This window comes from Melanotaenia boesemani, chromosome 4, assembly GCF_017639745.1.
Source record: "Melanotaenia boesemani isolate fMelBoe1 chromosome 4, fMelBoe1.pri, whole genome shotgun sequence".
Classification (NCBI taxonomy): Eukaryota; Metazoa; Chordata; class Actinopteri; order Atheriniformes; family Melanotaeniidae; genus Melanotaenia; species Melanotaenia boesemani.
The window spans coordinates 12,780,962-12,805,812 of NC_055685.1; the positions used below are offsets into that span (position 1 = coordinate 12,780,962).

The 24,851-nt window shown below is 38.6% G+C and overlaps 1 protein-coding gene and 1 long non-coding RNA gene across 3 annotated transcripts in view; one reads left to right on the forward strand and one right to left on the reverse strand.

Annotated features, from left to right (window-relative positions):
* klhl5 (kelch-like family member 5) overlaps positions 1-18,785 on the forward strand; it is a 55,772-nt gene extending 36,987 nt beyond the window's left edge. For both annotated transcript variants that reach the window (XM_041982691.1, XM_041982690.1), the window contains exons 5-13: positions 1,466-1,678; positions 7,952-8,138; positions 10,342-10,566; positions 11,000-11,075; positions 11,378-11,464; positions 12,741-12,815; positions 13,111-13,248; positions 13,814-13,985; positions 16,448-18,785. In XM_041982691.1, the coding sequence (XP_041838625.1) occupies positions 1,466-1,678; positions 7,952-8,138; positions 10,342-10,566; positions 11,000-11,075; positions 11,378-11,464; positions 12,741-12,815; positions 13,111-13,248; positions 13,814-13,985; positions 16,448-16,504 (1,230 nt within the window). In that variant the 3' untranslated portion in view covers positions 16,505-18,785. The remainder of the gene's footprint in view (positions 1-1,465; positions 1,679-7,951; positions 8,139-10,341; positions 10,567-10,999; positions 11,076-11,377; positions 11,465-12,740; positions 12,816-13,110; positions 13,249-13,813; positions 13,986-16,447) is intronic.
* Positions 18,786-19,999: 1,214 nt separating this feature from the next.
* On the reverse strand, positions 20,000-24,812 carry LOC121637761. Its single transcript, XR_006009944.1, has 3 exons — positions 24,739-24,812; positions 21,646-21,712; positions 20,000-20,113 (listed from the first exon to the last, which is right to left on the reverse strand). It is a non-coding gene; the product is annotated as an uncharacterized LOC121637761 (long non-coding RNA).
* Positions 24,813-24,851: the final 39 nt, after the last annotated feature.

The following is a 24,851-nucleotide window of genomic DNA, read 5'->3' on the forward strand; positions in this document are numbered from 1 at the left end:
CTCCTTCATCATCTTGATTATTCTTTTTCTTTTCTTGTTCCCTCCTGTCTTTACATGGCTCATTTGCACCCAGCTTCACTTTGTGTGTCTGTCTGTCAGTAGCAATGTTCTTCTGTGACTTTTTGTCTCTAAGTGGGTTTTTATGGAGATTTTATCTCAGATGATTATGTTGTAAAGGTGGCTTTATTCTGGTGTTAGTGTCTAGATGTAAGTCGCTCAGACATGCGTTTTACAGGCACATGCACAATTTACAGAACTATTACAGCCTTTGTAAATCAAGTGACTGAGGTAGAGAGCTTACATATTCCTCCCTCCACTCAGATGAGAGCTAAGATGGAGGTCTGGGATTGTTTCCATTTGTGTGTTGTTCATTTCTACCGACAGGTGCGGAGTAAGATGCATTTTATTGTGTTTCCACACGCAAAAAAATGGGAAGGGTACCCTAATACCCATCCTGCTTTGCTGGGACCCTTCCGTTGGGGTACCAATCGAACTGACCTGACCCAAAAGGGTGGAGCTTGACACACTGCAGTCCGTTGATTGGTTGGAAAAAAAGTCACTTCCCGTGCGACCAGGCATCAAAACAAAGCAGAAATGGCTCCTTGTTTAGAGCAACATATTTTATTTTTGTTGATTAAATCTGTTTAAAATGGCGTTACAAAGCACCACCAAGAAGAAAGAACACAAACTGTTGGATGACCACCATTCTCCTCCTTCATTTCTGAGTTTTAGTTACACTTTAAGGAAGGCGCTATAGCTGAGGCATCTATCGCTATCCGACTGATACTCCACCTCTCAGGTAAAGCGAGGGTTGGCCGTGGAAATGCAATGAAATCACAAACCATATCTGCACCCTAACTGTCCCGCCCCGACCTGCACTCGTTGGTGGAAATGGGGCTGAAGAGTTGGGGGGGCTTGGTGATGGAAGGATTTGCTGGATTTTGGGTGTAGTTGAGAATCAATTTTATTAGGATAACAAAGAAAAGCACTGGCCTCAATTATGACAAATTCTCTCACCACTTGCATTTTCCATTTTTTTGGTTTACTTGCGAAGCAGGTCACATTTGCATGTTTTTTTCATTGACAATACTTCCCTTGATCCTTTAATGCCAACTGTATCATACTTGATGCCTACATTTCTGAGGCCTCTACCCTACCTACGTAATCAAAGCATTTCTTAAAATATTGTTGAATACAGTTTGACACATCTTATGGCCTCTAGAAAATTTATTGATGTTCTGCAATTAAAAACAATCCTTAAGGAGTCAATTTCAAGAAGGAGGCCGTCATGTCATGCAATGTGTATGGTTTTTTTCTCTCCATATGCAAATTCTCCCTTATATTTCTTCTTTGTCTTGTTCCTCTGTTTTGTAGTTTATTATTCTTCATATTTAACCTGATCTTCGCTTCTCCTTTTAAATTCCCACCACTTATGTTTTTTAACCCAACCCTTTGTATCCACCAGGAACACTTTCTGGATGTGGTTGGAGGTCAGGAGTTTCTTTTACTTCCATTGGAAGAGATGGAAAGACTGCTCACATCTGATGACATCAACGTACCAGATGAAGAAACCGTAGTATCTTCTTTACTAACCTGGGTATGTCATGATGTCTCTGCTCGGCAGCGCCACCTACCTTTGCTGCTGGCTCATATCAGACTGCCGCTGCTGCAACCACAGGTGAGCACTGCAGAAACACTCATGGGGACATTATTTAAAGGTAGATATGTTGCAGATCTAACAATTAGAGATTCACTAATTTAATTTTCCCTCATAGATGGTCATTTTAAACAATCTAAAACCACATGTGTCTTTTTCTTGTTAAATTTAAAATCTACATACCTGACTGTATCATCCTCATTGAAATGAAATCCAGTAATTCACCATTAGTGGATTTTGCCTCAAAGGAAAATGCCAAATGTTGATTTAAAAAAACAAAAAAGGACTTAACGGATGTTAGATGATTTTAACAATTTGTTACAGCTCTTTTTCCCTCTACATGACCTCTTCCCCTTGTTGTAACCACAGTCAGCTGAAGTATGATTGATCATACCTAGGCACCAGAGGACACATTCAGATCTGATTGCTCAGGCCACATTAGCAGGTGGTCTGGAACTCTCTTATAACAGTGTGAACACAAGTGTTTCCTGGGCCACATTAAAGAACCACCTACTGAGCTAACACTACTCAGCATAAGTAGCAAAGCTTTCCGTTGGATATATCCTTGCTCTTTCCATTTCCAGAAATGATGGGTTTTGCAAAAAGCCGTGTCTACTCTAAAAAGATCTATCATTCACAGAAAACGCCATGGTTGTCTTCTCTGTTCATTTCTGCAGCACCAGTGAACAAAGCGTCACACATATTTTTCTCCATCAAAACTAATATTTTATGTAAGCAGGAATTATCACGGAGCATCAGAGGAATAAGAGAATCTGTTGTTACGCATTACAAGGCTTATACAACCCCTGTTGTGAGCGAATCATTTGGCACCTTCCTGTGTCTTCTTCAGAAACTGGTTAAGAGTGAACTCTATAGACTGTTGACAAACTTTAATTTGTTTCTCTTTAGTTTACAGATGTGTGCTGACACTGAGCATCGCAACATCACAAATCAGTTACTTCAGGCTCTTTTTACTTCCCTGCTAATGTATCTGTTGCATCACTGAGCAAATGAAAATGTAAAAATTCAGCGGTAACTCTGGTGTGCACTAACACACAGCAAACCACCTGAGTGATGACTAAGTCATTGACCAGAGTGGTGTATTCTGCTATGCCAGCTCTCTCTTACACAGAGACTGCTTCCACTGCTCATAGGTGCATCAGCAGCATATCAACTTTGATATGTGTTTAGAGATAAAACAGGAATGACAGACAAAACTTTACTTGAGTGTGAAAAGTGAGCTGGCAGCCTTCCATAAGTGAATTAATTTAAAGGTGCAGTGTGTAACAAAATCAAAGGTCAAGGACAGAAAAAAAATGTGATATTGAAACTGTGTATCTAATCACTTTACTAAAATTACAGTTTTGTTTTTATTCTCTTACAATGAGCCATTTATATCTTCTTGCTGTGGGTCCATATGGAAGCTGCCATATTTGTGCCACAATTTTTACAGTGGTCTCTCTAGATGGACAAACAACTCGGTGTATGAAGTAAGAACCCTCTGAGCTTTAAAACTGCACTACTGGTTATATTTGATACGTGCCAGAGCACAGTTTGGGATAAGTAACGCCTTAAAAGGACCTTAGAAGAAGACACAATACAAATAAGGACTGTTTTGATGTAGTTACCTGTAGTGCAGTCATCACCTCACCTGTGGTCACTGATCCATTCACTGAGGAAAACATGTTTATGTCTCTAAGACCTTTGACCTTAACAGACACTGTTCATTCACAACTGTGCTTAGTATATGAAGCCATTTCTATATCCATCTTTACCACTAGATGTCAGTAATTCTTACACACTGTTCCTTTAATTTCAGAAACTGGGAAATTTATTCAAAAAGATCAGCTGTATTAATGTAGATTATTCCTGTAATGGTTGCATATGTATACATGTATGTATTATACTACTGCATGGTCTGACTCAAATGACTACTGAGTACTCATGGTTCACATCACACCTCTAACATATTAACGTGTTAAAAGATGTCAAATCTGATACAATCACTGTGAGAGAGTTCTCAGATTTATAACTTCTGTTTGGTTTGTGTTCAGTTGGTTTAATAGATAAAAGTAAATGTGTATTTTGAAGAAGAAATTAGCCAAAAAAGGGAAAGAACTAAACGGTATACCCATTTAGCTTCACGTCATTTCCCCCTGTGCATAGCATCAGTCGGTGCATTTCAAAGCTAGAACCACATAAATGTTGCAGGAGCTTTATGTGAAAGCTGCCAATGTTACTTTATGTCTTTATCTTTTGCTTTAAAATGCAACACAAGAACTAAAATTCTTCCTACTGAACCACACGCTGCAGGTCAGATAGTCAGATTTGCTTCAAACTTTCTCTTCTTTACTTATTCCAAGATATAAATTGGCCTTTTATCTCTCAGTCTGTCTTCCTATCCAGCTCAGGCAATTAGACGGACTATTACCATTATGTTTACCATAGATCACAACCATTACTCTGTCAAGAGTGTGAGAGGTTGTTTAGTAGTGCGCATGCATCTCCCTGCTCTGTCTAGCATCTGATACTGAGATGTTCATACGCTCACCAGAACCTCACTCCCTGCCCAAGGCTTTGGCTTCACACATGAGCATTTAAAACATTAATTAAGTCTGATATCTCTCTTAACTGCACTAGAGTAATTTTTTCTCTTCACCTCCCTCATCACTAATCCCGCCAGTATGAAAAAAACTAGCAAAAAAAAAAAAAAAAAAGCCTCAACGCGCACTCACTGATTTTTTTTCCATCAATTCTGAGTGTCTACACATTTCCCTGTTTCTCGCTTGAAGTACAATATGAAGTATGAACGCCTTAGATATATGACTTTGCCCCGGTCAGCTAAAATCACAGGAAGCAGTAACATATAATCAGGGGGAAGATAGATGGAAGAAAAGTAAAGTGTCAGAATGGCCCTGGATGAGAGAGACTGGAAGCAGAAGAGGCTCATAGCTTAGAACTGATTCTATCTTTAACACTGCATCACTTGTGACAGCCCCTCCCCCACCACCATGTCAAATTGACAGATGAATCAACATTCAGCAACCTCATGAGCTGTGAAATGCCAATGAAGTGACATATAAACCTCACACAGACTACCGATCGATACTCTTAAACCAATTACTCAGCTTTCCCTCTAGGCTACTGTGCGATTACTCATCAAAAGGGTATCAATTGACCAGATTAATATCCCTTAATGCCTGCTCCCCATTACTGTCAGACAAACACAAACAATCTTCTCTGATAACCATCTTTGGTCTGGTGTTGTCCACTAAACCATTGTGTTACTGTTTGCATGGCATTTAAAACCAGTAGCCACTCAGTATCATTAATAGATGTGACAACATGGAGGCGTGCTCATAGCCAGGCATGACATAGGCATGAATTCATAGATCACAATGCATGCATTGTATCCTGAAAAACATTAATTAGCATTTGAGGTTTGTGCCTTTGCACAGTTTTCATGACCTTAAATATATGCTTTTTCTGCCCTGTTATAACAAGAAAAGATGTGAGTGGAGAGGACCTTATATCCAGCAAGATCAGTTGAAGCATATCCTCATCAAGTGTGTGTGGTTCTCTTCAACAACGGTTATCACTGAATAATCTGTCCATGATGGAGATAGGCACGCTAAAATTCTTTGCCAATGGCCAGATGCTTACTAAAATGTTTGCAGAGGCAGTATGCTGACATGCTAACAGCTTTATGTTTATATTAAGTGGGTATTAGAGTTGTATAAAATCTAATATTGTTGTATACTGCAATAGTGAAATTACAACGTACCAATGAAGTTATATAGAAATGCATCAACATATGATGGTAATTTTTGGTGCATTAATGCATGCACAGGTGCATTCAGCATCTGCACCTGTATGTCCTGGTTAGTTGTAGAACTTCCACAAAAGCAGAACCTTCTTCTAAATGAATCCCAGCTGACTTGATGTTCATGCTGAAGAAGACAATGTTTGGGCATCGCTCCTTTAGTTGCTGAAAGGTATGGCATGTACCAAGAGGAATACCATTTAGTTCTTTTCCTATTTTAGTAAATTTCTTCTCAATATACACTTTTACTTTTATCCATTGAACTAGTTTAACAACGTGAAACAAAAAGAAGATATAGAGCTGTACTATTTGACAATGATCGTTTCAGATTTGACACTGATCAACGTGTTAATGTGGTTGATGTGTTGATGTGAACCTAAGTTCTCAGTAGTCATTACACAAGAATAAAAACATTCAGTAGTAACAATAATAATAATGGTTTAGATTCATAAAGTGCTTTTGATTGCACTAAAAAAAAGGGCTTTACATTTTATCCTTTATTATTTCACTCCTCATTCACACCTGGTGATGTTAAGCTACATGTGTAGCTTACATTTAATATAAACTTATAGGCTGTGTCCGAATGTGCACCCTACTCCCTACATAATGCCCTATATAGGGGTCACGCCATTTTGTCGGAGTGTCCGAATGTCCAGAGTGAAAAAAGTAGGGCACTCAAAATTACCCACAATGCATCTTGAAAAGTAGTGAGCATCGATGGTCACTAGACGGTTCAATATAGACCACAATGCATTGCGGGAAGAAGCTCAACATGGCGCAAGGAGGCAAAAATTACCTATAAGCAAACAAAGAAAGAATAAAATACAACATAAGGAAAAAAAAATAAAAATATTTACACACAACTTTGGATTGGATTTGGAATGTGGTTGCCGTGGTGACGGCTGGTAGTCACGTGGTTTGCGGCGAGAAAAAAAATAGGCAGCTTTGTGTCGAATCGCCAAGAGAATGAGTCACTATGTAGTGTGCTATATAGTGCAGCCCTATGTAGTGAACGAGGGGTTAGGGAGTAGGGTGGACATTCGGACACAGCCATAGCTTGTGATTGGATATATATATATGGCTGTATATATGTATATATATATATGGTGGGCCCAGGCCAAGTAGATATAAATGGCTAATATTAAGAGAATAAAAACATAACAATTATTTTAGTACAGTGACTAGCTACCAATAGAAATACAGTTTCTAATGATGTATTACATTTTTTTCATTGATTATTGATATAGTTACATGCTGCACCTTTATTCAATTGATGTTTGAGTGCAAAAAAAATGAAAAGGGCCTAAAGCATGAAAAGTGTACATAGCTGCAAGATGTTTATATTTGTGTATGAGAGTGAGGGTGTGTGTTAAAAGTGGATAGCACTCATGCTGTCTCTTCCAAGCATGTGCTGAGACGGAGGATAACACACGTTTCCCCCTGCACACTGTGAGGTAAAGAGAAAACAGGGAGGGGAAGGTGGGACACCCGCAGGATTCAGTCTTATCTCGCTCTCCATATTCAGTCCTTCACAGCACGAAGGATATATTACCACAGAGAAGGACAAACATGATATTCTATAACTGTCCTTCTTCAGTGCACCTACTCATAGAAATGAATGCACAAAAAGGGTCGACAACAATTTGTCACTTTGTGATTGTGTGCAGAAGTATGATTTGACCCCGGCATGTAAGCTGCTAATCAATTTACCATGCTTGTTTTGGGCTCACCACGCCTGGCTGTGAAATTTGATTTTATAATAAGTGACTGAATTCTTTCTTTTGTGGAGATGGGCGTTATAGAGGAGAGCAAATATAAAAAAAAGAGGGCAGATGTAATTACCCTTCACTTCTCGTCATAGCCCTCTGATCTTATCTTGAGCCTGCAAAGAGCACACACAAAGTGGAAAAACCTGAAAATTACTTAAAATTCCAGGAAACCTTTACCACCTGCCACCCATTAGTACACACATACATAAAGACACACAATCACACACCCATTTAAATGTAAATCAAGCAATTCTTGCCTTCAGGGAAAAACAAACCACAATCCCTGCATCTCTCAGGCAGCAGCTTCCTCTGGATGTAATTTAAGAAACAGTCTAGTGGATTGAAGGATTCATTCTTCGACCCCTGGCTGCTTGTGTGACTTTGTATGTGTGTGAGATGAGGTTAGAGGATATTGTCTGCAAAGCTGATGAGATGCTGAGGACAGATTAGTGTGCTAGTGTGTCAGATGATCGGTGTGTATGTGTTTGTGTGAGTGCATGTGTGTGTGTGAGAGAAAGAGAGATTGCTCGAATCTGATCTAACCTTTTGATCAATGGGAGAGCAGCTTTCTTCAGTCTGTCAAACCACCTCAATCTGCGAAAACATGGTAACAGACATGGACCTACACCCATCTCCGTCCAGTGTATACGTTTACCCTACACGTGTAGCTGTCACGTGATTCTGTGTTTCTGTGTGTTTCAGTTCTTAGCAGACCTGGAGTCCAACCCTCTTCTTCGTGACAGTGTAGAGTGTCAAAGACTCCTGATGGAAGGGATGAAGTATCATCTTTTGCCCCAGCGCCGGCCCCTGCTTCAGAGCCCCCGCACCCGGCCCCGCAAGGCCACTGTAGGGGCCATGTTTGCCGTTGGGGGTATGGATGCCACAAAAGGTAAAACAACTCCTCCCTCACACATGATGTTAAGGAAGTAGTTTAATTAAATTTATTTAAGTTAAATTCCATTACCTTTTATTCTATTCAATCAGTTAAACTCCATTCATTTTCATTGTCTAGCACCAATTTACAACAAGTCACATCAAGGCAGTTTTACAGATACAGTCCTATTTGGTACAATTCATTGTAGTGCATTTTATAATCCAATCAAAACAAATGCCTTACGTGATCCACATCAGTCCAGTTTTTAATAATCATGTTCATATAAACCAGTTCATAAAAGATCACTTCCTGGCTAAGGAAACCGAAAGATTGAACTGGATCTATTCAATTCAACCCCCCCTAATCATACACAGGGTGGTGGACAACAGTAAAAACTCCCTTTTAATAAAAAGGAAAAACTTCCAACAGAACCAGTCCAAGGAAATGGTAGCCATCTGCCATTTGCTTTTTTAATTAACCGGTTGCATTCACTATGCAATTAAATTGTTCAAAATATTACAGCCTTTAAAATGAGCTGCAGAAGGCTAGGTTTGTAAAACATAAAAACTACAAATTATATCTGAATCAAGATAAGACAATAAAATCCAGTGATGATACAACTCCACATTATTATGAAACAAAAGTGAAAAACTGTAAAAGAAATGGAAGAAAAGAAAGAGGAAAATAATCCCTTTTACATGCCTAAACCAAGTGGTAGAGATGGCTCAAGCAGGTTCATTTCCACAACATTTAGATAAGATTCAGTTCAGTCACTGATGTGCTCTGTCAAACAAAGAGAAGGACACTAAATTATTAAGAATTGCTTATTATAACCATCCTTCTGTGTGGACCTTTTTTAATGAGTGAGCAGTAGATGGACCAGCTAAGGGATCCTGCGGATTTTGGCATAATTTTTTTCTCCTATTTCTTAAGGACATCACTTTCAGATACTGCTTGCAGTTATGTCTACTTTTATCTTACACTTACAAAGTTTCTTTAACTGTTTTTAATACACATTGCACACCATACCAAGATATGCCAAGATTTTAAACTGTCAAACTGAGTAATCTTTAGTTTTTTTAATTGGTAAACAAACAAAAAAAAGGGAATAAATTCAGTATGTTTCTCTAAGACAGGCTGCTAGTAGCAAAATTCCTCTATTCCTACTATTAAAAATGGTTCTTAGCTTTATTATCTGTTATATCTTGACACAGCTATGGGTTAAAAAAAAGAAGTGTATTCATTTGAAAATGGTCTCGAAACACGGACTGAACTAAAATGAGAACATTTTGAAAAACCTTTAGAAAGTCTTGGACAGCTGTTGCTGAAGACCACTTTGCTTCCTGCAAGGAAAATTTTGAAAACTAGAGCGCAGACCTAGACCTAATCGCAGCCAAGCCATTGTAATGCTTTTTGTTGCCAATGATTGAAGGCATTATTTTTGAGTGAGAATCTCTCACCTCAACTCAACTTTATTTATATATCCCTTTAAAACAACCACAGCTGAAACAAAGTGCTGTACATAAATGGACAAAGCAACACATAAAGTACAAAAATCAACCAGGAAATAAATAATATCATAAAATATAATAAAATAATTGTTCATTGTTTTAAAAACGGTTTTAAAACAATAAGCAATTTTAAAAGAACAAATATAAACAAATAAAACCAATAAGTAAAACAAACCACTGCACACTAAAACAGGAACAGTCTCATACTGGGCTGAAAGCCAAAGAATAAACATGGGTTTAATGGCAAAATTATCCCCATCTCCCTATAGTAAAAAATCTTTAAAAGAAATTTCTGGATCCAAGTGATGATCTGGATCATCCCTAAAATCAAATCACTTGTTCCTTACTCCATTTTTGAGAATTTCTAAAAATTTAATCAAAATCCATCCATAATTTTCTGAGTTATGTTGCTAACAGACAGACAGAGAGATAAACCAGTGCAGCTGATTACATAACCTCCGCCTTGGTGGGGTATGGTAAACAAATCATGATGAACGTATGTGGTCTCCTCACACATTTTAACATCAGCCCCATTAAAAACAGTATTATAATGAATACCACCAAGCATGACTCTGCTGGTCCAGTATGACTTTATGTAGTCAAACATTGAAAGAAACAAGCCAACAGTCACAGTTTGAATTTTGTTCAATTTGTCAATTCTGCTCTGAAAATGCAAAATTGTGAGTTATCTTTTTCTTTCCGATCAGGCGCCACAAGTATTGAACAGTACTGTCTGCGTCGGGACACGTGGAGGCAGGTTGCACACATGAGTGGACGGAGACTACAGTTTGGTGTCGCTGTTCTTGATGGCCGCCTTTATGTGGTTGGAGGCAGAGATGGACTCAAGACCCTTAACACTGTCGAGTGTTACAATCCACACAGCAAAACGTGGAGCGTCATGCCTCCTATGTCCACACACAGGCACGGCTTAGGTAAACACCCGTTTTGTGTTGAAGTCAATTACCAGTAACACAGGCTGAAACTGGTTCTGTTTAGTTAGTATTGAAACCTTGAGAGAATAAATATGCATTTGCACTGCTCAAGCCTTCTGTTACTAGGACCAAATTTGATAAGGCGTGTTGTACTGCTTCTACATGTTTATAAATGTGTGCACGTGTAAGAAGGAAGATGGGGGTTTAGACACACATCTGGCTTCACAGATGTTCTGGCAGATAAATCCCCTCAGTGTGAAAGTGTCAGCATGCTGCTAACTCTGCATGCTTAATGCCCTGGATGTGGTTGCACACAAACAATATGGGCACACAGTCCTTGATGTAAAGGTGTGAGCTTTTTAAGAGTTTGTCTAAGCTGGTTGCTTTGGAGAGAAGCCATGAATTGATCATAAACATGTGTTTGTTATTGCAGGTGTGGCTGTCCTAGAGGGGCCTATGTATGCAGTGGGTGGACATGATGGCTGGAGCTACCTCAGTACAGTAGAAAGGTAGCAGAATATTTAATCTTTAATTCTGCTTTTTCCTCTTTAATTTCACCTATATTACTAAAAAATGTTTACCCTTTGTGGTTTCAGTAGATAGTTTTGGTCCAATCAGGCTAATATATACATGACATGAAAGTTTCATGACAGTTCACAGATACTGTTTATCTGGGTCAGAAGAGTGTTAATGGTTCCAATAAAAAACTGTCACCAATTTTTGGTGAATTATCAAAAATAACAAGAGCACTGCTGCTGCTGAAAGATGAAGTGATATGAAAATACTTAGAAGCGTCTACATTGTCTATAAGGTGGGACCCCCAGGCTCGCCAGTGGAGCTTTGTTGCAAGCATGGCTACACCCAGAAGCACAGTGGGAGTAGCTGTTCTTAATGGCAAGTAAGTAATGACACACACACACACACACTGGAAGCATTGACCAAAAGTCTTTTGGAACCTGTGGGACGAGCATAAATCTGTCATTCCAGGGAGGACTCTGATAAAGTGAAAACAGCTTAAATAGATAGCAACATAAAATTCATAAAAAATAAACTTTCAGATAAGAAACATTTACATGCTTTCACTTTTGCTAAATGTGCTGGGTGTGAATTAATGTTACATAGGGTTCATTTGATTATAATTTATTAAACACTTATTAAATATTTTTATTACAGAATTGGTTACTTGGCATTTATTTCTGACAAGTCTTATTTTTTGTTACATTCAGAGACTTACCGATAATCCTTACCAACATTATAGATACTGAAACACCCCATATGTTGCCTGCTAGAGTACGTAGCTATAAGCCATAAAAAATCACCCATTAACAGGAAACATCCCTCGTGGTTTGGACAGAGTTGGCCCGACACATCACTCTCAGTGTCAGAGTTACAGTCTGCAGTAGAAAATCACTCTTCCCCTCCAGATACTCTGTCATATGAAGCAGTACTGGTGAGGTTAACAATATTCACAATAATACACACACATACATTGCAGATCTTAATAGCAGGACTTGATGCGTTCAGGGCTTTATGTCCTCGTTTGCACTAGAAAACAGTTCACCATTTTGACTCTAATAACTTCTGTTGTTTTCATTATTCACTGCCTCAAAGAGATGCTACAGCGAAGGGCTCCACAGATACTAATTAATACAGAAACTCATTTCTGTGCTAGCCATGCCAAGCAGTAGTGAGTGTGTGTGTGTGCGTGTGTGTGCCATGTATGTGTCATGTACTCTCTGGGCTCTGGGCCTGATGGAGCTCATTACTTGCCTGACTGGTCCTCTTGCACTTCCTTCTTCAACATTCCAACTTCACATTCATGGATGAGTGCGCAAAAACATACACACACAGATAGAGCAGGGATGCCCCAAGAGTGTTGGCTGAGTGGTTCTACTCAAATCATTTTCCCTTCAACAAACAGCACAACATACACACACATACATGTCTGGTTTATGTTGACCATCTGTCTCTCACTTGACATTGTGCGTTTCTACCTCAACCATCACAACTGAATACCTAACCCTAAACCTAACCACAACAAGAACACACACACATACACGTAACTCTTAATAACAGTTCGCTAACACAAAGTTGAAAAATCAAATCTGGAAATGTGAGCAGTATTTTGTGTGTCCATGTCCAGAGAGATGAACTCTTTCTCTTGTCGCTCTCAGGTTGTATGCGGTTGGAGGTCGTGACGGCTCATCCTGCCTGCGGTCAGTGGAGTGCTTTGACCCCCACACCAACAGGTCAGAGACAGAACGCTTCATGTGACAAGAATTAATTGCCTTCTCTTACTTTATTTTTAGTTTGTTGCTGTTTCCTCTCCTTGTACGCTTATTTATCCGTACATCAAAAGAGACCGTTAACCCTCTCAGGACATAATCAAGCATCTTCTGTTTATAAAGTACCCTTGTCGATATTTCCCAGAGGGCCTCGAAAGAGGTTCTAGTTCACGGCTTTTAATGCATAAAATAAGTTTGTGCACTCAGCCAGCAGCTTTTGTTGTCTACTTCTTCTTGATGGTTGTAATCTCTATTTTAGGTGGAACAGCTGTGCGCCTATGGCGAAAAGGCGTGGAGGTGTGGGAGTGGCCACGTGGCATGGCTTCCTGTACGCCATCGGAGGTCACGACGCTCCTGCTTCATCCCTGGCATCTCGGTTAAGTGACTGTGTGGAAAGGTGAGGTTATACCTTTTTTGTGTTTGTCTTGTTGTTGTTTGATTATAAATATGTGACCAAAGAATTCCAATAGTTAGCAATAATTGTCAACTAATTTGCATGCTGATTATTAATTGATATGGAATATTGTCATCTTAAAATTTTAAATCTCTCACATGGTAGTTTTAAATGAATAAACAAATTATCTCATTTGTTTTTTTGCCAAGAGTTAGATAAAAAAAACTTTGAGGTCTTTGTATGTTATAAAGTATTATCTTTAGTAGTATTCTTTAATGCTGCCACTTATTTATTTCCTCTTTTACTGTAATCTGTTTGCTAAGCTAAGCTAATTACTCCCAGAGCCTACCTTTAATGCACAGATGATATTAATGTTGATCTTTTCCTAGCTGTTCTCTAACACATTATAAGCGTATATTGATTTTTTTGTTTGTTTGTTTGTTTTTTTTTGCCAAGATCAACCATATAGTCTTGATTTTATACCATATAATCTTGATTTTATATGTATGTATTTTTAATCCTTTTAATGAGTTTTATATAGTCATGTGAACATTGTGTTTGTGTACAGATATGACCCTCAGACAGATGTGTGGACGGCTGTAGCCCCCATGAGTATCAGCAGAGATGCTGTTGGCGTTTGCCTGCTTGGCGACCGTCTCTATGCTGTGGGCGGGTATGATGGGCAGGTGTATCTCAATACTGTGGAAGCTTACGACCCTCAGACAAATGAGTGGACACAGGTACAGTGTAGAAACACACAATAAACAGTAAACACAGTTAAATAAGCTCTATTCTCATATAAAGTAGTACATCTGTTCACAGGCGACTAAAATGTATTGTATATTGCTAATATCTACACTGACACTGAATTTAGTTGAGTAAAAACAAGTGATAAATCACAAATGACACCAGTAAGTTGCTATATACACACACTAGACCTTACTCTAACTCCTCTCCATGTATTTTAGCATGTTTGCATGATTATGTAAATGTAGGTTTTCCCCCAAGCTAATGTTGTCCTTGCCACTGCAGCAGTAGAAGGTAGAGGAGACTGTAAGTTTAACAATGTCCTTCAGCAGCTTTCAGCAATTTATATCTCACTTCAATCTGTAGGACATCTTCTGCAAAGCCTCAGAGGATTTTTAAGCAAAGTTGCTGTAAATCTGATGTTTTAGAGACATACGCCATGCTGAAAATAAGAGTGGTGTAGGTGGGTGGATACAACATACAACTCTGAGCTGCCAGGCAGAGATGGGGATAAACTGAGATATAAAGGAACACGTTTAGGGCATTTAATGTATCTTGCATGAGTTGTATAGAACTGAAACAAGCAACCCAGTGAGTGTATTGTCTATCCTTTCTCAGTAGCATCATTTCTCCTGCTTGTTTCTTGTTTAAAATCAGGCACACGTTTCTGTGTAGAGACAGTATCTACTAAAACAAATAACTAACACAGCTTCACCTGGACACCAAAGGATTTAAAGGTTTTACTTCCTGCTTTGAGGACACAGCTTTACAGTGTCTCGGGACCTCCCGATGTGGCCATGGTTGTATAAAAGTGAATAGAAGCACTTAATATATACTTAGAAGTGTTGTGCAGCTTAGTGGCAGTTCACCAAAGCAGTCAATGTTCTGCTGCCTCATAGCCCCAGCCCCTCCCATGCATCCACCTGTGAATCTGTTTTCACCCAGATGTGTGCAGATAATATTACTGCTCCCTGGTGGGCTGGGCTCAATGCTAAACTGCAGGGAATGGCAAATATCTTATGGCAAATATATTAGGTTTTTGTGGTCAAAAAGGGTAAGGATGATCCATTTAGTAAAATATGTTCGGTTAAACATCCTACTGTATATCAGTGAGTGGTTTCTCCTGCAGGGACAGAACCTTTTATTGAAAAGTTTTGATTTAGAACCTTTGTTTTACTTCTGGTTTTACTTCTGTTATTTCATCCTTTCTCATGGTCTGCCTTCAGAAACCATCTTTAAAGCTTCGTGTTTTTTAGTTGTTCTATTTTGGAGACGAATGACCTGGTGTTGTAGCGTGCTGACCTGTGAGAAAAAGTGGATGATAAACTGCAGTGTTGCAGTGTAGTGTAGATGTTCACTCATGCTTGTGGATTCATGTTTTCAGATATTTTTTAAGCTGGAGCTTTTCTTCTCTTTCACTGTGATATGACTGTTGATAGTGGTACATGTCACTCTTGATTTGTGCCACCTCATCCCGCAAAATATTTCTGGTGTTAAAACAAACACTCAACAGAAACTATTTACATATTTATAATTTTTCCTCCAGGTGCTTTTTTTATATATATTTATTTTATTTTACTAGTTAGTCATTAATGCTAATATGTATCTACTATCCTCCCAAAACCCACTCCAACTCGTTTTTTGGTGCCACAGTTTGTGTTCTTCACTTTATTCCAGACATAGAGGAACATTATTTTGTTCTTTTCAGACAGACATATAACTTTCTTGCCCCTTGTTTATCTTTGGCTGCTCCAGATTGAACATTACTGTCAGCTGAATCTAACTGGTTGAAAGTTTGACAGGAAGCGGCTTCATCATAATTTCCAAGTCAAATAGAGGTCTCTGTTGTCTCTAGCAACATGTAAGTGATGTTACCACATTTAGTTACACTCCTGAGAAATTGTTGACGACATAAGCGACAGTGCTGGGGTGGTGGGGGATCTAGCATAGTTTTAATTAATTAAATAAAAACTCCATGTACAAACCTGTCAATGCACTCCCAAAATATCCACGGTGGTCCTCGTCACCATGACTTTACTGACCCTGAAATGTGACGAGACGTCCAGGTTTTTATATGCCCTCAGGCTTTGCTCTGTGCATATTCCCAGCATAGACATGAGGTGCACATAAATATCAGGAAACCCAATTTCTGGCCAGATGTTTATGTCCGTTGATTCTTCAGCAGGTTGCAGATTCCTGCCGAGACCAGGAGTCTTTAATTTAACATGACCACATGGTGTACAGCCCCTCTACCTCCTGAGCTGCTGTCAGGAAATTTTAAAGATATGCATTGTGACTTTCACCCATGTTGCTGTTTTCCTTATTTCACAGACCAGAGAGTTAAATCTTTAAACTGAAAACATTTTACAACAGTCAAGTAAATGCACATCTGTACAACATCTGTATATGTTGTTATTGTCCAGCTGTGACTGTGATTCTCTTTGCTGTTTTCCAGGTGGCCCCTCTGTGTCTGGGCAGGGCAGGTGCATGTGTGGTGTCCGTCAGGCTGTGAAAATATAAACACAAACGTACGATAATGGTCGTCCTCGTTATCATCGCTGAAATTAAAAGGATACCAAGGGAACCTGCTGCCTTTACTGAGAACAAGAGACTGGTTTCAGAACTATTTTCAGGTTTTACTCTCAAATTTTATCCTTGATGCTTATAAATCACTCAGATTTTAGGTCCTGACAAGTTTTGCCACAGGAAGGAACTGCCACTGATACAAATGGTGAAGAGGAATCTGTAGCGTCTAGCAGATGACAAAACAGCTGTCTTACAGGGTTTTTTCCCCCTTTTTTACTTGCCTATTTTTTTTCTCTATACAAGTCAGGACACACTCACACACATGCAGTATAACCCTACACGGCTGCACTCAGCTTCTATTTCTGCTGACAAATAGCTGAGACAGAGAGAGATTGTCAAGCCTGCCTCATCATTTTATGCTCTCAGCGTCCCTAACTATATCTGATACCGTGTATTGATGCTATTTTAATACATTCCCTGTTATTTTTATGCTGCAGTTGGCAAGTGTATTTCCACTGTGCCTTGCCACTGTTGCCCTCTGACAGATAAAAGAGTTTTGACATAATCAGCACAACCTCCAACACAACTATACTGTAAGGAACTATGAGCCTTTTTATTATTTTATTGCAATATCACATGCTCCATCTGATATTTCTGTGTGTGGCTACTCTGTTGCATCAACTCAGATCTAAAGCTTCTGCAAACTGTAGTGTGTAGTTTTTTTTAGATTTTTTTATAAGTTACACAAGAAACAATCCAACCTTTTTACCTTTTCCATTAATTTTTAATCACTTAATTCTGCTTTTTTTTGTTTGCTGTTGTTCTGTTTTTTCCGGTTGAGGTCCATTAGGCAGTGTTAATGAGTTTTAAAGCCTGGGTAGTAATAATAATAATAATAATAACAACACTGTGGCTCTGTGTTAATCCCTGCAGGGATTTTTTTTTCAATTTCCCCCAAAGCACAAGGTCAGCTATTTACAGGATTGTTTTTACACCTGGGTAGTTGAGGTTTTTTGTCTCCCAACCACCTTATTCTCCTCCTTTGTGTGTGTGTGTGTGTGTGCGGACGCTAGTGTTGGGTGTTCAGAGATTGCAAGGAGTGTATTTTTATCTCAAATGAGAATCTTCCCTCCATTTACCCCTTTTCACATCCTCAATATCCTGCTGCTCTCTCTTCATCCACATTTTCATCACCAGACACAAACACACACGTTCGCATGCACACACACCCATACAGAGACATGCATGCACCATTTTGTTTTACAGTAGGATTAGATACCCCAACAAAAATGAACAGCAAACCACAAATTTAATAATGTTAGTTCCGACGGTGCCGGCGTTTTGTTTGATGTCATGTTCAAAGCCTTATTAGGTTTGAAGCTGCTGCAGATAAAGTATCAGACTTGAGGGGGAACATAAATCAGCCTAACATACTCATACGTCCAAACTCATGGGCTGAGACAAGAAGCCTGAATATTACATGCACATGCCAAACGATTTATTTGTGCATACTTTTTTTTTTGTTGTTGTTGATGTACATTGTATTTGTGGCATAATGAGGGAAAATTGACAGCGAGAGTCGGAGCAGGCATCCTGTCTGAGCTGACAGATCTAGAGCTAATGTAGCCCACATGATGCGCTTTACATCCAAACATGACAGATCCCATGATCTCGTTTGTACAAAGATACACTCAGCTGAAAGCCAAGTGCCCCAGGAGCCAAAGATTGAAAAACAAAAAACTAAAACAAATTTGTCAGCGTGACATCTAAAAGCTGCAATGGGCAGGCTAGTAGCTCCCTCCAGCTGAGCGGATGTTTAGTCAAGCCTAATGCATTGCTAGATTATTTTATTTTTCTCCTTTTAAACCTGCCTGCTGTTTATTTAGAGTAATCTAGGCCTCGGTAGAAGTATGTCGTCTCTTCTGTGTTGTGTAATGTGATTTCAAGCTGAGGCTAACAATAAAAACATTCCAAATAAAGTTAGAAATGTACATTATGTACATAAAATAAATATGACATCTGTATGTAGTGTTATTGCATTCTGCTGTAAACAATTCCTAAGTAGCCCATGTGTAATCGTGTGCTTCTTTTTGTACCATGAATTCAGATGATGAAGAGGTGTAATAAAGATGGTTGGTGCCACAGCTGCTCATCTTGTCTTTTTGTACCGAATGTTACACCTTATCTTTTACTAAATGAGTTCTGTATAAGCAGAGTATGCTGCTGCTCAGTGGTCTTTTATACATTAAAGTCAACGTGATTTAAAACTTGTTTCTCTGTTGTTTTTCTTAACAGCACCAGCTACTCACATTTAATGTGCAGATGTTTTTGCAGGCAGTTTGCATTTGTCACAATCACTATAAATGTCATTACGCTGTAAATTTGTTTGTTATGTGGTTCGTATTTCCGGCAGCATCGCCATCAGTTTGACTCCAGCGATGGCTTTCACAGAACGACTGTTTTGACTGCTGAAATGTGACTTTGCATTCGTTTTTCCTCGCCTGGAAGTTAATACAGATGCTCATTATTCTTAAGAGAGACTGTCCTGGTTTTAAAAGCTGCAGCCGAGCCAGAGAGGCAGCTGCAGGTTTAAGTGTTTGTTGAGTAAAACAAGTGTGTGAAAGAGAGGAATTCTCACAATTTATAGATACTTTAACCCCGGCACAGCGACTGGTAGCCAACTGAGTGTCTGTTATTTAATACATGGTAAGCTTTAAATCATAAGTGCTTCTGACAAACGGCTCCCACTGGCGATGAGAAATGATGCCAGTGACCTTGTCTTGTGGCCTTAACGCCACCTGATTCTATTATGGCTGACAGAAACAAGAGGGACACACAAAGTGCTGCACTGTGAGTCCGCATGTTCAACACCCAGATGTGGAAACATAGAGCAGACAGCTCCGATATGAAACTGCATATTTTACCACAATTGTGCTCAGCTGCATTTACCAGACTGCTTGAATAATAGGAACTAAAAGAATTTTTTAAACTAATTTTTGTTTGGATTCTGAAGTTTTTTAAAATACCGAAACAACACTCGCATAATTTGAACAGAACAAGTTCTGTGGGATTTTTCTGAGGCTTTATAGATCAAGGAGCAGATATACAACTAATTATAACCTCATTTTCTCTGCAGCTGCAGAAACAGGAGGTTTGGCAACCTCAGCACGGTGTAATGTGGCCGATGAATTAATCATGTTTCAGGATTTAATGGAGGACTGAAAGATAAAGATAACAGCATAGAACCAATCTGACTTTTTGTCAAAATTAAAAAAAAAAAAAGAAGATGCCACAGACGGCAGCAAAGTCTCTCCTCATTTGGGGTTTATTGTTTGACTGGCAAAAACATTTCACAACATTCATATTTCATATCCCCCCCACCGCACCCAACTATTTCTCTGCTCTATTTTTATCATTTTGCTTGAAAATCATTCAGCTGCTCCCTTCTGTGCATGTTAATGAGATCTGAGTCAGCAGGGTGTATCCTGCTTCGGCATGCTGGAGCACACCGAGAAGTATTTGTGTCACACAGTTGGTATTTCATCCCATCTCGCTGGGTGGCACAGAAAAAATAAGATGTCATCCTTTCATCAACCTGAAAGTAAAAGCAGACAGTGTTATTAAAATGTTTTTTTTCTGACTTCGGTTTGTAACTATATTGAACAGGAGAAAGCGCTGACGACCTTGTTTTATTTCAAATTAACTGAAAGATGTTAAAATCCTTCTGTCATCCACTGAATTAAAACTGAAGTTGTTCTTTGATTGCTGTCAAACAGCTTTGACACTAACAGAGTGACAGAAATAAATAGAATGATGCTGAGCTGATGTTATTGAACCTTGCAGTCAATTAAAAGCATATGTACAAAACTGCCATCTTTTGGATTAGTAGTGAAAGTACAATTATACTATTTATAATACCAGTATGTAAAAATAGTCCCCATTTCTGTAAAAAAAAAAAAAAAAAAAAGTTTTGTAAATCTTAATCTTATTTTTACATAAACTCCTTTATATAGATAAATATCCTATGCAGATTAATGATCTCTAAAGAGGTGAGACTACCGCACCGATCCATACAGTCTGTTTACATATGGAGGAAATTTATGTGCTACACCCAAGCTGTGTCCCAATTCAGGGTCTGCACACTTCGAAGTGCGCAGACTACGTAGGCTACAGAGTGTCCTCCGTAGTCTACACACTTCGAAGTCTGCTTAACGTTCGTGAAATGGGACAGCCTACCTAGTCTACAAGAATTTCCCATAGCAACAACACAGGACGTTTAATCACTTAAACCTCAGAAATTACTCGTAGGAAACGTTAGTAGACGCTGAACACGGAGCGGCAACACCGACAGTTAAAAAAAAAAAAAAAAACGGTTTGAGGCTCTGTTGTTTTCCAGCCGGTACACACTTAATTAACCCCTTAAAAGTATCTGAATATCAAATATTACCGAATTTTAATGTCACCATTTAACAAACATGCTTTAAATGTACTTGGTTTTGTAACGTTTATACTAAAGTGTAGTTAAAAAACGAACTTTTTTTTAAAATAAAACTTTATTTAAACTTAATACGACTCTTCTGAGGTTGCTGATTCGCCACCGTCCTGTGCGCAACGAATTGTGGGAGAAAAGAGGCCGCGAAGGATGCATCACAAGCATCCTTCGTTTGAGGCCAAACGAAGTGCGGATTCGAAGGGTGGATTCGGAGGGTCCTTCAAATTCTGTGAATTGGGACAGTACTTCGCGCACCGCGATGACGTATGTGGCCGACGAATCCGCACTTCGAAGTGTGCAGACCCTGAATTGGGACACACCTCCAGTGTCTAAGTGGACAGAGATTTCAGTAGCAAAGTGTGTAACAGTGCACAAGGTTAAAAAGAAAACCAGGATCAAGTAACTACAATCCTCTCTTACATTAATTAATGTCAGTGTTCATGAGTCCATCATCAGGAGAACAACAGCACTGCAAGGTTGCAAGAAAATCCCTGCTCTCCATGAAACATGGCTGCTCATTTGCTGTTAGCTAAACATCACACGGGCAAGCCAGAAGGCTGTTGGGAAATGTTTTGTGAATAGATAAATATTAAAATAGAAGATTTTAGTTGAAATGAGAAGCCATGTTATCTGACCTGTAACATGGTGCTGTTGGTATTGTGGTTTCAGTTTTCTGCAATGTTGTAGATGGAGCAGTGAAGTCTAGAGGAAAATGTTAGGACATCTGTCATACAGACATCAGAAAAGCTGTGAAATCACAGTATTTATAAATCCAGTATTTATAAGGGGCCACATTTAGGTCAAAGCTGCTCAGCAATAAGCCTCCATCCAGCAACAACTCTAACAATTCTAACCTAATGTGAAGCACACAGGTGGACCTGGACATCAAGTCATGGACTTGATGTTTATTTATTTAATGAATAATGTTTCCGTTACACAAAGGGTATTGTTTGCTTTCTCAATATTTATTTTATGTCTTCCCATTTTGCAAATGGATTTAATGGAATTGAAATTTGGAATTAATTCTTAATTTTTAATCTGTTGCTTTTATATTGACCCACTTTTCTTTTCCTTTTTAATGTTTTATTCTCTTGCGTATGCTAAGTTTGTTCTTATTTTGTGTGAGCATTATTATGAATTATCTGGACTATGTACTCCTAGTAGGACACTTACATGCACATTGCCTGCATTTGGCTCGGCTTAGTTTTAAATAAGTTTTCTGTCTTAAATATACTGTGGTTCCTGTAGTATTGTTTTCATTTTATTCTGTTCTCAGGGTCGGGGAGCTTTTTGTCTGTTTTGTTTGTTCTGTCTGTATATTTTTATATATTTTTTCCTATTGTGACTGTATCTAATTATCTTCTGTCATTTTCGTTCTTATTCAAAAAATTATTAAACTTTTCAAAAAGAACAAGAATAAAGTTTTATGTAACAGCAATGTTGACTCTAACTCATGCTTTCATGTTTCACTGAGGGCAGAATGAGACCAACATTCTTGCTTAGCAGTGAGCAGGTACGATTTTACGGAGATATAAGCCAAGTTATAGAAACATATGGGAGCAGTGAGGTAAAACCTGATTTAGCTGCAGATGAAAATGCTCACAGGAAATCTTAAATAATGAATATGTACAACAGTAATGACTCTACAATAGTCAGTGGATTCAAAAGACTCAGTTTTAACACAGTGTCAGTATTTAGGCTTCTCACTATTCTATTCTATTCTATTCTATTCTATTCTGTTCTGTTCTATTCTGTTCTATTGTCATTTAACAGACACTTTTCTCCAAAGCCACTTACATCTGAGAGTAAGATCAACACAAGCAAGAAATCGAACAGGAGGGGACATTATAATTAAGTGGTAGTCAGACTGCTGCCCGTCCACCTGAGTCCAGTTGGACACAGGTGCTGTCATGTAGTGCTGGAGGCAGTACTTTTTTTTTTTTACTCTATAGAAAACAATCCTCTGTGCTCTGTAAAACTGCATATGATCATTGCTAACCATGTAGAGTCACGTGACTGAAATGAATTGTTTCTCCTTTTTAAACAGGAAAGTCATAGTTTATACAATTCTAGGGGTGAAGCACCATGTAAAAGTTTCTAGCTTTTCAGTGTGTCAGGGTTGTAGCTGCAGGACACAGGCTGGAATTTATACAGCTTGATTAGTTTCATATCGTGAATAAAAAAAGCCTGGCAAAATGTGGCTGAATCATTGTGAGTCTTTTTTTTTCTTTCTTCTTTATTCCTTTCAGAATAGAAAGGATGGACCAATCCAGAACAAATGTGTCAGTCGACTACCATCTATTTCTGTCAGGCTATTACAACTTATCTTGAACACAAACAAAACAAAACAGATGACTGTGGATTTTAGGGGGAACTGGAGTAAACAAAGCAATGTTTACATCCCGGGAGAGGAGGTGGAGGTGGTGAATCAGCTTTGCAGCCATCTGTTGGTGCAGCAGCATCAGAGCCAGAGACTTAAAGAAAATGAATAAACTGATTAAGATGGTTGGCTCTGTGCTGGGCACTGCCCTGGAGTCTGCACAAGTTGCTGAAAAAAACAGACTATTCTTCACACCCTCTACACAGGAAACAATGGGAATGTTTTAATGAGAGGCTTCTTCAGTACAGCTGCAAGACAGAAACTGGAGGCCATTCCTTCCAGCAGCCGTTGCCCTCCAGCTGGGAACAACATCCAATTAGCCAAAGATTTTTGCTTTTTGGTTGTGAGAGGAACGCAGAACTTACTGAGTAAAAACTAGAGAACATGAAACTCCAGAAAACTGGAGGAATAAAGAGAGAGGGAGAAGATGGTATGGGTTGAAGTGACAAACGTGGACGAGTAGTACAGGTGTGGGGAAGACTGGAGAGTTGAAGATGATGAAGACGAATCTGATTTTCTGACTGGGTGCAGTAGCCATCACCTTCCTCTTCCCTGTTTTTTATGTATCCACCTAAACAGATACTGTTCTCCTCTTTTATAATCAACTTTACTTTTTCTTTCTTCATCAGCAGCCTACTCTCCTATTTTTCTTTTAGTGTTTTCTCTTTACTTTTCTTATTTTGGGAAATGAGAAGTCTCTTTTGTGTTGCTGATAGTTCACACAGCTCCTCACTGCTCTCCTCTGCTCTGCTTTCTGTTCTAATTCTTCTCATAATGCAGCTCTTGAGTTCAGAAAGTCTTAATTTTTTTACTTGTAATTTTCTGGTGTTTTATTGTCCTGTCATTCTTTTTGTTAATAAATTTTACTTTTCTTGCTCCCTTCAATTCTATCACTTTACAAATTTCTTCTTAATTTCTTTTATCTCTTCTTTCAGTGTGTTCTTCTCTTGTTTCATCTCCTCTTTCAGTGCCTGTCTGCCCTCCTAAAACTAGAGCTGTTCCTTACTCGATCACCTCCAACGTACATCTCTCATTTGAATCTGACATATTCACAAAAATGTTAGAGTAGGGCTGTTTAAGGCATCATAACTGACAAAGGAATAAATAAATAAATACCAACAATCAAAATGAAAGATAAAAAGATGCATGCTATAATACAATTATCAGTCTTTTATTAGTTTAAATGATTTTACTTTATAATTGATTTGCTTGTTTAATTTAAACTTGCTTTTTAAATCTCTTTCATGATGCTTGAAATCAAAACACTTATTTCTAGCTTTGTTACCAGTTTCTCAATTAATGAGCTAAATTCTGAGCTAATTAACAGAGCACAATAATAAAAGCTTACTTCATGAAGTTGTGGTAACGTTGACCAATAGATTTCACTACAACAAGAACATTTTTAGTGCTTCCTTTTCTTCCGTTCCCAACATCTCCGGAATATTTAATGAAAGATTTAAT